Source organism: Palaemon carinicauda, chromosome 24 (genome assembly GCF_036898095.1).
Source record: "Palaemon carinicauda isolate YSFRI2023 chromosome 24, ASM3689809v2, whole genome shotgun sequence".
NCBI classification, from domain to species: domain Eukaryota; kingdom Metazoa; phylum Arthropoda; class Malacostraca; order Decapoda; family Palaemonidae; genus Palaemon; species Palaemon carinicauda.
In genome coordinates this window covers 62,754,698-62,767,785 of record NC_090748.1, presented here as the reverse complement: position 1 = coordinate 62,767,785, position 13,088 = coordinate 62,754,698, and the positions used below count along the sequence as shown (strand labels likewise).

Here is a 13,088-nt window from a genome sequence, read left to right as displayed (position 1 = left end):
CATCCTCTGCTGCCTCCTTGACTGTTTCTTCAATTTTCAGCGTCTGCATCATCGTCTAACATCTCTGGCATTTAAAATCAGTTAGTGAGCTTTATTTAAAAATTGTCCTTTACTGCCACTTCTTTCAGAGTTTCTACATCATACCTATTTCTTTTTTCTACTTGTTCTGATTTTCTTGCGCACAGTTTTGCTTTAATTTTTACTAAATATTGATCAGTGTCACAGTCTGCTCCTCGTAGACTTCTGACGTCTTGTAGTGACCTGCAGTGTTTTCTGCTGAAAAGAACATGGTCAATTTCGTTGAAGATTCTACTGTCAGGTGACTTTCATGTATGCTTATGGATATCTTTGTGGGGGAAGAGTTCCACCAATTATCAGGTTGTTGGTGATCGCAAAGGAAACCAGTTGTGTTCCATAGTCATTTGAATGTTCAAGTAGACTTTCTCTTCCTTTGCATTGAAGTCTCCAGCAAGCACTATCATATCATGTTTTGGGATATCATCAAGGACTTCTGGTAATTTTTCGTAGAACAGATCTTTATCTTGGTCTTCACTGACTTCTGTAGGGGCATAGCTTCCAATAACTGTCACTCTAAACCACTTGCAATTAATTCTAATTGTCACCAGTTTTTCATTTATGGGATGAAAACTAATAAGAGACTTCCTGACTTTTTCTGTTAAAAAGAAACCAACTCCTTGTTCATGTCTACCATCTTGTCGTCCGCTATACAGTATACATTGTTTATCAATTGAGCTTTCTCCATATTCAGTCCACCTTACCTCCTGTAATACTGCAATATCCAAATGATATTTACTCAATATTTACTCCATCAGACTTTTAGCATATCCTGCTCTTTATAAACTTCAAACTTTCCATGTACCAATATTTAGGGGAGTCTTCCATTTGAGAGGTCCAGTTTCTTGCGAGGAGTCGTCAACGTTATATCCGTCCGGTTCAATCCTATCGTGAGTTTCCATAACAATAAAGGTTTTCCGAGGTGTGGGTGTTAGCACCATGCTCAACCCTCCCCATTCAACCGGGCTTGCGGTTGTATATATATACATATATATATATATATATATATATATATATATATATATATATATATATATATATACATAAATATATATATCTGTTTATACATATATATACATATATATACATATATATGTATATATATATATATATATATATATATATATATATATTTATATATATATATATATATATAACTTGATTTTTATATGCATACATACATACGAAATAGGATTATGAAAAGTAAAATGCCACTTTTTTTGAAAAAAAAAGTATTTAGTCATACTCCAAGTATTAATTTATCATCAGAAACTTGGAGTCTTACTAAAGCCTTAGAACATAAGCTAATTACAACTCAAAGAGTTATGGAAAGAATAATGATGGGATAACACTAAGAGACAAAAAGTAAGCAACATGAACAAGAGCAAAGTAAAGTAGATGATATTCTAACATGTAAGAAAAACAAATGCACATGGGCAGGATTTATATTGAGAAAGAGAGATAATAGATGGGCATTAAGCATATAGGATGGGTCCCTAGAGACTACAAAGAAAGCCGGGGAAGGAAGAGAAGGCGATGGATTGACAAACTAAGAAAGTTTGCTGGTGTGGACCATAGCTTACACCAGTGGAAGGACGTGTGTAAGGACTTTGTTCTGCAGTGGACTAGCAACGGCCGATGATGATGATGACATACATACATAAGTGTACAGTATATATATATATACATACATACATACTGTATATATATATATATATATGTGTGTGTGTGTGTGTGTATACACACACATATACACACACGCATATATATATATATATATATATATATATATATATATATATATATACATATATATATATATATATATATATATATATATATATATATATATATATTTTATATATATATATATATTTGTATATATATATATATATATATATATATATATATATATGTATGTATATATATATATATATATATATATATATATATATACTGTATACATACGCAAATAACCAAACTTTAGACAGAATATAGATAAAATCTCGACTGTTTTTTACTCCGCTGAAATTTTCCAATGGAATATCTCCAAGAACCAGAATTTTACATCATATACTGTATACAAGGACGAAAAGAACACACACACACCTTCACACACATCCTAAAAGAGAAGACAAGTAATAGTTATTATTCCTTATTTGCAGCCTAGTTACCGGCATTTCATTGTGTAACTTAGATCTGGCCACTTGAAAACCTCAGAAATTATACAAGAGACAGATTTATCTTGAAATAACGAGTCTTTTTTTTTTTTTACATTTTTCTCTGAGGTATATTTAAAATAAATCCATTTTACCCGTCTAAGTAATTGTATGATTCTTATTTTTAGCTGTAACAAAAATTGAGCTATTATCTATTTCACTTTTTATATTGTTTTAAGAACAGTGTATAAACGGCATATAAAATGGAAAATAAGTAGTTGAGGAAAAATGGGATAAAATGTGAAGGTTGATATCTTGAAGAAGGGGAAAAAAGATGATCTAGAATTTGGAGGAAGAACAAGTTTTCAGCGGGAATCAATTGCAGAGAAAAAAATCAAATAACCAACGGACCTCAAATCAAATGTTATGAACAAATGAATGTTGATGGGAGTTATTACAGTATTATGAGGTTTTGTATAATGTGTTAGATTAAAAACGGGCAGAGCTGAAAGATGTAAAAGTGGGAAGGGTTTAGGTAAGTGTGTTGAGAGTCTGCCCAAAGTTTGTAAAGTTATTTCTGGATAAGAGAATTTATTTGAAATTATGTCCGAGAGAAATTATTGTTTCATTCTGATAGAGATGGTTGTAAAAATATCATAAACTGAGTGCTTATAATGCCATGGGAGGTGTATGGCAGAAATTTTATCGAAAAGTAAGGCGTATTACAGAAGAATTAAGAGGGAGAGCATTATGATTTTTGAAAAGTAAGAGGAAGTTTTTGTTAGTTATGAAACAGTTATTATGTCCTATTGAAATAGTGGTATTGGAGAAGCTATTGGCGATATATGGTGCAGAACATCTTTCGTTAACGGGAATCAAGTGCTTTTATGTCAGCAAAATATGTGCTGTTACATACATATATATATATATATATATATATATATATATATATATATATATATATATATATATATATGTGTGTGTGTGTGTGTGTGTGTGTGCGTGTGCGTGTTTGTGTATGGATGGAGAGTGACTGTCTTCTTATAAATGTTGGTCTGTTATAAGGATTTGTTAGGTTTCTATGAATGTCCAAAACATTTACTGATATAGCCATGCAGGAAACCCAAGAAAAAGCAGTAGATATCGTTAATATTTGTTGTTGACACAACAAAAGATCATGACTTTAATGCAAATAGTTGATACATGTAAATCATACGGCACTATTTGGTGAAATAAGATAAAATTGCAAAAGCTAATAAACAAAGCTGAAAGTGTTTGCAAGAAGAGAACTCGAAGTAAATGCAAACAAGAGCAGGTTATGAAGAGAAATGAGAATCAGATGGAGAGAGCAATGAATATTATAATTGATTAAGATTGGTATTTAGAAGATTCTAAAAGAGGTGACGGTAGACTAAGAAAAAAGAGAATTGCTGAATATGTAAAGTAAGAAATGTTGCAGGATTGCGCAAGCTTGGGGAGAGTCCTGAGGAATCATTATTATAATTATTGTTATTATTATTATTATTATAATTATTATTATTATTATTATTATTATTATTATTACTTGCTATGCTACAACCCTAGTTGGAAAAGCAGGATGCTAGAAGCCCAGGGGCCCCAACAGGGAAAATAGCCCAGTGAGGAAAGGAAACAAGGAAAAATAATATATTCTAAGAACAATGACATTTAGATAAATATTTCCTATATAAACTATGAAAACTTTAACAAAACAAGAGGGAGAGAAAGGATATAGAATAATGTGCCCGAGTGTACCCTCAAGCAAGAGAACTCTAATCAAAGACAGTGGAAGACCATTATACAGAGGCTATGGTACTACCCAAGACTAGAGAACAATGGTTTGATTTTGGAGTGTCCTTCTCCTAAAAGAGCTGCTTACCATAGCTAAAGAGTCTCTTCTACCCTTACCAAGAGGAAAGTAGCCACTGGACAATTACAGTGCAGTAGTTAACTCCTTGAGTGATGAAGAATTGTTTGGTAATCTCAGTGTTGTCAGGTGAATAAGGACAGAGGAGAATCTGTAAAGAATAGGCCAGACTATTCGGTGTATGTGTAGGCAAAGGGAAAGTGAACCGTAACTAGAGAGAAGGATCCAATGCAGTATTGTCTGTCCAGTCAAATGACCACATAACTCTCTAGCGGTAGCAAGGTTTGAATGCAAGAAGGGATAATTGAGCATAATTTGCTTCATTGAACTCGAAATCATATGAAAAATTTTGGAGCTGCCAAGATGAAATATCTGCATAGTACAGGTGACAGGAGAAGTAAATGTCTGAGAAATAGGAATCGCATATAAAAGACGTAAAAAAAGCTTATCTAGTGTGAATGGATGTATAAGTGTAAATTTGATGCTTTTGTCACGCGAAATAAAAGTTCATAATACCACGTGGAAAGAGTAAATAAATCTGAAGCAATTACAGGGAGGGGAAAAGAAGAAATAATGTAGTAACAGCTGAACATATGGTGTGAAAGAGCTAACGATAGGAAAAGGCGTTTATATCCAGGAACCCAAAGAGGTTCAGTGTTGTTAACGAGACTTCAGTGGAGGCGTATGAAGCAGAAACGTCATGCAAGTTTTTCAAAAATGGATGTATTTACAATTCACCATTTAAGATTATTCATATTAAACTATGTATTCAAAGTCAGGTCAGTTTTAGAAGAACGGAAAGAAAAGCAGGTGTTAGGTCATGGCTTGAATCTTACTGACAAATAGTGTCTGCAACATAAACTTTCATATTTCTTGATCTCGGTAAAACTGGACTATTGCAAGGCAAGATCATTAAAACAAAATAGTATTATCAAACTTAATTTCACTAAGACTAATAAACATAACATACCAAGAAATGACTTAAAACTAACATAAAAAATACAACAAATTTTGGAAGATCGGCTTTCATCAGAAAGTATTCCTGAACATTTGAACTGCATATGAAAATACTAATACCAATAATATTTAAACCACGAAAAATACCACAGCCTAACATACAGACCTAATTTAAGTAAGAAGCTTTGGAAATAACACTTTCAATATGAATCCCTGTTAGTAAAAGGAAAAGTAGCAGGTTATGTTAGGATAGGTTAAGTTTGGTTAAGAAGGGAGGGAATAATATGAGGAAGAAAAGGAAGGGGGGAGAAGAATGTTAAGGCAGACTACTTTGGATTCAGATTTATTGGAGAAAGGGAAGATGGTAGGAGGTGGAAAAGTAAGGGGATGACATGATCTGAGACCAGGTAGTATCTAGAATATTTCTCTCCGGAACGGTCTGCAGGGTTTTATAGGGCCTGTCTGTGGACAGAAGGGCTCGACATTCAATTAGAAAAAGGTATTTCTAGTAACTCCTCACCTCTTACCTCTTCTCTCAGCAAATCCTCTTGCCTATCCCTCCTCTTCTTCCTGACATAACTCAACCTAATCTAATCTCACCTCCTCCCAAACCCAACATAACCTCACCTCCTCCCAAACCCAACATAACCTCACCTCCTCCCAAACCCAACATAACCTTACCTCCTCCCAAACCCAACATAACCTCACCTCCTCTCAAACCCAACATAACCTTACCTCCTCCCAAACCCAACATAACCTTACCTCCTCCCAAACCCAACATAACCTCACCTCCTCCCAAACCCAACATAACCTTACCTCCTCCCAAACCCAACATAACCTCACCTCCTCTCAAACCCAACATAACCTTACCTCCTCCCAAACCCAACATAACCTTACCTCCTCCCAAACCCAACCTAACTACTCTGACCTAAGTTTCTAACTTAACCAATCTGGTTTCCGCTCATTTATTTATTTATTTTTTTTTTCAGAAAAAAAAAATCCACAACCCTGTTTCCCTTCTCCTAACCCAACCAAACATAGTTTTACCCAATCCAACTTTAAAAAGCATCAGTTATCCTAATTCAACCTAGCTTTCCTCCTCTTCTTCTCCCACCTCCTTAACTAACTAGCCTACCCTAAAGAAAACTAGCTGAACCTAACTTAATTTAAGCTTATACATATCTGGTTATCAAAAATCGTCAAGAATTTAAAGGACTCTGGCAGTTGGATATAAATTCTCTCATGAGGTACTGTGATTTAGGGAAACCACTTAAATCCGTGTACTACATGAGGAGAATTTATGTGCCACTATGGCTGTATGCATACAGAAAGAAGAAAAATTCAGTGTCACAACCAGAGGAGAGAGAGAGAGAGAGAGAGAGAGAGAGAGAGAGAGAGAGAGAGAGAGAGAGAGAGAGAGAGAGAGAGAGAATATCTTAAATGTAATTACTAGAATCTAAGTAAGATTACGTATCAAACGGATAATTTCGTCAAAGGCTAGATTGTCTAGATAATTTGAGGATGTCGGCAATTTTCCGCAATTTATACTAAGAAAAGGAAGCTTAATTGACAAATTGATGGATGACTAGATTACGTCTGTTGATTCCTCAGTAATTACTCATCTTTTTCAATATCTATACACATCCAGCATACATACATACATAAATACACACACAAAAGCACACACACACACACACACACACATATATATATATATATATATATATATATATATATATATATATATATATATATATATATATATATATATATATATATATATATATATATATATATATATATATATATATATATATATATATATATATATATATATATATATATATATATATATATATATATATATATATATATAGATATATATATATATATATATATATATATATATATGTGTGTGTGTGTGTGTGTGTGTGTGTCCGGAAAGCTTGTATAATGCTAGGTTTTCACTATGTTCCCGGCAGTCTCGGCAACCCCGTTTCGGGCCACCGTGAACCAAACAGTATGGACGCGAAAAAAAGTTATACAACTCTGTGGAACGGGATTGGCAAACGTGACAGGTCTTGACTGCCGTGGATGCCGGCTCAAAATTTTAAACTGTCAAAAAATTTGCCCCGCCAGTCCAGGCGCAGATCGAAAACTTAGTAGACCGTAGTAAAACGGGGTAAACGCAACAAAACGTAACATAACGTAGCAGTACGTAGTTAGCCTTATCAAAACTTGGAGGCGTTCTGTAGCGTAACGGGAAGAATGTATATTCCCCAGCACGTCACGATCTTTCAAGTTTTGTTACGTTCTGACACGTTTAATATGCGTTTTGTTAAGGTTTTCACGGCAAGCTGGAGTTTACAGTATCCGTTTCATCGTGTTTAGTTACGACGAGTCCCGGCGTTTGACGGTTAATGATCCCGGCGCATTGCGGCACGTTGCGGTATACTATGGGTTGACACGGCAAACTAGGTCATGGAGAGAGTATAAAAAGCCAGTCTCAGCAGAATTATTATTATTATTATTAGCAGTAGTAGTAGTAGCAGCAGCAGCAGCAGCAGCAGCAGCAGCAGCAACAACAACAACAGCAACAGCAGTAATAGTAGTAGTAGTAGTAGTAGTAGTAGCTAAACTCCATCCATAGTTGGAAAAGCAGGATGCTCTAAGCCCAAGGGCTCCAACAAGGAAAATAGCCCAGTGAAGAAAAGGATAAAAGGAAACATAGAATAGCGTGGCTAAGTGTAATCTCAAGCAAGAGAACTCAAACCCAATATTGTGAAAGACCATGGTACAGAGGATATGGCAATAACCAAGACTAGAGAACAACGGTTTAATTTAAGAACGAAAAATCATTGATATCAAATTCTTCAAAATAAAAGTTACTTATAACTCAACGATTGTTAAGAGGAGGAAATAAAGACCCCTAGTTTTCCCACTACTATATATATATATATATATATATATATATATATATATATATATATATATATATATATATATGTATATATATATATATATATATATATATATATATATATATATATATATATATATACATATATATATATATATATATATATATATATATATATATATATATATATGCAAGGTTAAGTACAATTTGGATATCAAATCGCCCGATATTACATACAAAAATCAGGATATATAAATCAGTTTAGTAAGGTCGTGTTACTATATGGACATGAATCGTGGTAAAACAATGAAACAAAATCCAACAGATTCTGTAGATTTGAGAACAAAACCCTCAGAAGAATACTGGGAGTCAAATAGCAGGACAGGATTAAAAATGAAACTATTGATGTTCCTTGGGAGGCCCTCGTTTTTATACCGTGGGCACAATCGTGCTCCAAAGCTGCCCGACGTCCACGTTTCGTCAGTTGAAAGCCTTGGCAAAACGGTAAATACGTGTCTGACCCTGATCAGAACGCCAAAAACGTTAGGCACCCTATCTGAACGTGAAAGACCTTATTTGAACGTGACAGGCCTGGGGGGAACGTGTTTACATTTGTGGTAGACCGCAGGCCAAACCGTAGTGCGCCTGTGAGCCTCCGGGGGGAGTCCCTCCCCCTCTTCCCACGGCATGTCGCGGACACCGTGGTAGATCGCAAGAAAACTTAGAATGCCGTAACAAACCTTGAATATGGAGGAAAAATGGCAGAAAATACACGTTGCGCCACGTTTCGAGAAAACAGGGCTGCCGGGGCCGCCGGGAACATAGTGAAAACCTAGCTTAAACAGTGACACTACCACTTGGCCTTCGTGATAGTGTCACTGTTTATACAAGCTTCCTGGACCAGGGTTCGACTCCCGACTGGTCAGAAGCTCTTACCTTTGTGTGATTTTGCCTGGGGCTCTGATCCCGAGGTCGTCAGGAGAATCCTGACATTAATGTATAAAAATAATATATGGCTAATTTGAATTTATATATATACATATATATATATATATACATATATATATATATATATATATATATATATATATATATGTGTGTGTGTGTGTGTGTGTATATAAATATATATATATATATATATATATATATATATGTATATATATATATATATATATATATATATCCATAAATTTATATATATATATGTATATATATATATATATATATATATATATATATATATGTATATATATATATATATATATATATATATATATATATATATATATATATATATATATATATATAGCCAGACACTTGCTCCATATTGCATAATTGAGATATTCTTTTCAGAGTGTGGGATACCTTAACTTGGTGAGAGAGTTTGTGTATCGCCATATTAAGCAAAACTGTACTAATCAAGGCCACCCATACTAGATAGGTTTGCTGTGAGCGATCAGACCAAAGTCTCCCGCCATAACAATCCGTAGTAGCCACTATAGTGATTAAATAGTTACCAAAACCCAGACATGAATACAGCAACCAAGTCTTGGCCCCCGGCCCCCAGTCCCAAGCAACAGTAGTGGATCAAATGTCCAAGGTGGTGACCAGATACGTCCCATTCCATAGGGTGCTATACATATTTGGGCTAAATCAGACCTTTGAAAACTGAACTTTGTGACATATGCTCTCAGGATCCTGTCTACGGAAGCTCAAATATATAAATTGCTATATTATATCATTGGGTGAAATTAGAAGAACTGGAGACTCTTATATAGAGTTAAAAGATGGTCATATATTTTGCTTAAGAGGACACGAAAGAAACAAAAATCTCGGAGTAACATAGAAGAATTTTGTAGAATTAGTGATAGAATCGCAGGATTGAATATCAAACTGAATAAGAAGTATAAACTGATGATCATTTAAATGTATGCATCCACAACATCCTATACAGAGAAAGAAATGTAATTTTCCATGAATGACTCAAGATAGCTTTGAAAAAAATAAGTCAATTTGCATGTTTTTGATGATTCAAATGCTATAGTAGGTCAAAATAAAACAGAGTAGAATCATAAGTAGATAAACTTAAAGTAGGTACAAAAAAGATATTTTTGTAGAATTTTCTGTAAGAAATCATCTAAAAAACGTGAACAATATGGACATGGAGAAGCCCAAATGGAGAAACGAGAACGAAATAGATTTCATTCTCAATGAATAAGTTAATTTAGTTTGTAGCAGACTGCAACTAGGTCTTATCAGTAAGGCAGGCTGGACATGACTGGTTTATTAATATGACATAACAACATTATATACAAACAGTTGATGATAACAATGACATAAAAACTTCAACAATATGAAACATGTAATGGTAATCTTAAGTAGGTTTTCCTAATATCAGTGCAGAGAGAGAGAGAGAGAGAGAGAGAGAGAGAGAGAGAGAGAGAGAGAGAGAGAGAGAACAATCGCATTACAATATATGAGCATGTATGAAATACAGGAGCATTACATGCCTCCCCCATAAAACAGACATACTTGTGAAAAAGGCAGGGCCAACTGTAGGCAGCATATCGTGCAAGAAATACGCTGGTTTCAGGTGATCAATTGAGATCTAGTCTTCTTTGCCATGAAAGCTTTTGCTTGCGATGGATAACAAGGAAAGAGCCTATGTAAAGGGTTGTTACCAGTGGCTTGCAAGTGTCAGTGCACACAAAGACATGTATTGTGGTGTTAAAAATCTTTCTGTATGTGTTGCTTCACTGAGGAGCTTATAATTCTGGCAGAAGGGAGTAAATTTCCTCACAATATGACTTAGGTGCTGGAAAATATCGGAAGATAATGCAAACGAAAAAAATTCAGCAGAGGCGACCAACGGGTCACTATTCGCCATTTCAGCTGCTAGACATCCAGAACATCCTTAGGAGTGGTCTTTAATCCAAGGAAAACCAAAGGAAGCTTATTAAACCAGTTGGAGTCATTTCAGTGGGACGTCAAAGCTGTTTTGAGGGCGTAATGAAAGCATTCAAACATTCCGTTGGTTGCAGGGTTTTAGGCAGTTGTCTGATGTAGGGTGATGCCAAGGAGATTCTCTAATGATGTCCACACTCGGGAGATGAAAGGGGTACCCCTGTCAGAAGAAATATGCTCAGGGTTACCCTATCTCTCTATCCTCCCACCGATATTACGTGAGACAAATTTTGCAGTTTGCATGGGGATGGCTTCAGGCCAACAAGTGGATCAGTCAACAACAGTAAACAGAAAGTGATGTCCTTGTGATGTGTGTAGGGGGGCATACTTCGTCAACATGAATGGGGGCAAAATGGCCCTGAGGTTGAGGAAAGAATCCCACTCCTGAATCCGTGTATCGATGCACTTTTGAAGTTTGGCATGAAATACAGGTACAGACCCAATCCTTATCATCCTTAGTAATGCCATGGCAAATGAACTCCGTCTTCAGTAGATGTACAGTAAATGGGTGGGCTTCTGCTAAGGCATTGTAATCTAATCCCAGGCGAATGGCAGCCAATATGTTCCTGGACAGAGCATTGGCAATGGGATTAATTTTACCAGGGACGTATTGAAGGGTGCAGTTGTATTCAGCCATGGCAGAAAGATATCAGCGTTGATGAGCGCACCAAGCATTGGACTGTTGAATTAAGGCATGCACCAAGGGCATGTGGTTCATGAGAATAACGAATTGCGTGCCCTCTAAAAAGTGGCAAAAGTTATGGACAGGCGAATGCACCACCATCAATTTGTGGTCAAAGGCGGATTATGCCTTGGACAGTTTTCTACTGAAAAAGGCCAACTGGCGAGCAAGCCGTTGAACACCTGCTCAAGTACTGCGCTTATAGCAACGCCACTGGCTCAGAGGAGAGCAGGAGAGGGGCATGTGGCATGGGAAAAGTGAGAGCAGCAGAGTTGATAGGGCACTCTTTGTGTTGCAGAAGTCTGCTTCCTTAAGGGGACCCCACTCCAGGTCTTTTGGCTTACCCTTGAGGAGGTGTAGAGGGAGAAAGAGTGGCAGTGATGGCTGGCAAGAACCAGTGATAATAGTTTATCTCACTCAAGCATTCTTGCAGTGCTTTGAAGGACAAGTGTGTGGGTAAGTTCTGAACAGCCGATACCTTCTCATAGAGGAGTTGGATGCTAGGAGTGATGCAGTGCCCCAAGAACTATGCTTCAGTGGCACCAAAAGTACACTTGTACTGGACTGCAAAGCCATTCTGTTATAGGCAGTCGAGAATGATGCATAGATAGTAGAGGTATTCCTCTTTGGGCGAAGAGAACACAAATATGTCATCCACATAACATACGCAGAAGGGGAGGTCCCCTAAGATGCCACCCATGAGGCATTGAAAAGTAGCCAAAGCATTACAATGGCCTAAGCAGAAGTAATTAAATGTGTATGTGTTGAAGGGGGTGATGATGCCAGTCTTGGGAATGTCTTCTGGGTTCATGGGCACCTGATTATACCAGGTCAGGAGGTTGAGAGTGAAGAACACCTTCACTTTGTGCAAGTAGGAGGGAACATTGGTGATGTTTGGGAAGGGGTAGTGATCCGTTCCGTCTGCATGTTTCATCACCTGTATCTCCACAAGGGCACAGATAGCCATCATTCATCAGGACGATGTGTAGGAGTAACAACCATGGACTTGAGGCCTTTTGACAAAGGCCAATTTTCTCCATTTCAGCAAAATAGGTTTACCAGCTGCCAAACAATCCGGCACCAGATGCCTGGAAAACACCTGGGCCCCATTGTCTTGATATGGTGGTAAATAACGTGGTTGGAGGGAACCCGGGGTCTGGCCAAGTTCTGGTACAACGTAATGAGGTGGCCATAGGAATCCGTGGGTGCGCTGATGTTGAGTGCAAGATCGGATGGGCTAGCTTGAAGAGGTGTCGACAAGTTTGAGTCTGTATGATGTGCCACATCAACCAGGTGGAAATAGGCGAGGAAATCTACACTGATTATTGGCAATATTACGTCAGCAACGTGAATCTTCCAATGGTATTTGGCACTCCCAAACAATAGTGTGTGTTTCTCGTACCCATGGGTGGAGATCTCAGGTCTGTTGGCAGCTACCAGATAGAA

At 36.6% G+C, this 13,088-nt stretch overlaps 1 protein-coding gene across 1 annotated transcript; it reads left to right on the top strand.

Moving 5' to 3' along the window:
- The first annotated feature begins 1,543 nt into the window (after nt 1–1,543).
- On the top strand, nt 1,544–6,008 carry LOC137618404 (uncharacterized). Its single transcript, XM_068348573.1, has 2 exons — nt 1,544–1,672; nt 5,616–6,008. Exons 1-2 carry the CDS (start codon nt 1,544–1,546, stop codon nt 6,006–6,008), a joined length of 522 nt encoding a protein of 173 aa, XP_068204674.1.
- The last annotated feature ends 7,080 nt before the right edge of the window (nt 6,009–13,088 follow it).

What these genes read in the sequence shown, in the direction of transcription:
- LOC137618404 (XM_068348573.1), top strand. Translation starts at nt 1,544, where the DNA reads ATGGGCATTAAGCATATAGGATGGGTCCCTAGAGACTACAAAGAAAGC. An exon ending in GCTTACACCAGTGGAAGGAC is followed by an intron (nt 1,673 to 5,615) that starts GTGTGTAAGGAC and finishes CTCTTCTCTCAG; the next exon opens with CAAATCCTCTTGCCTATCCC.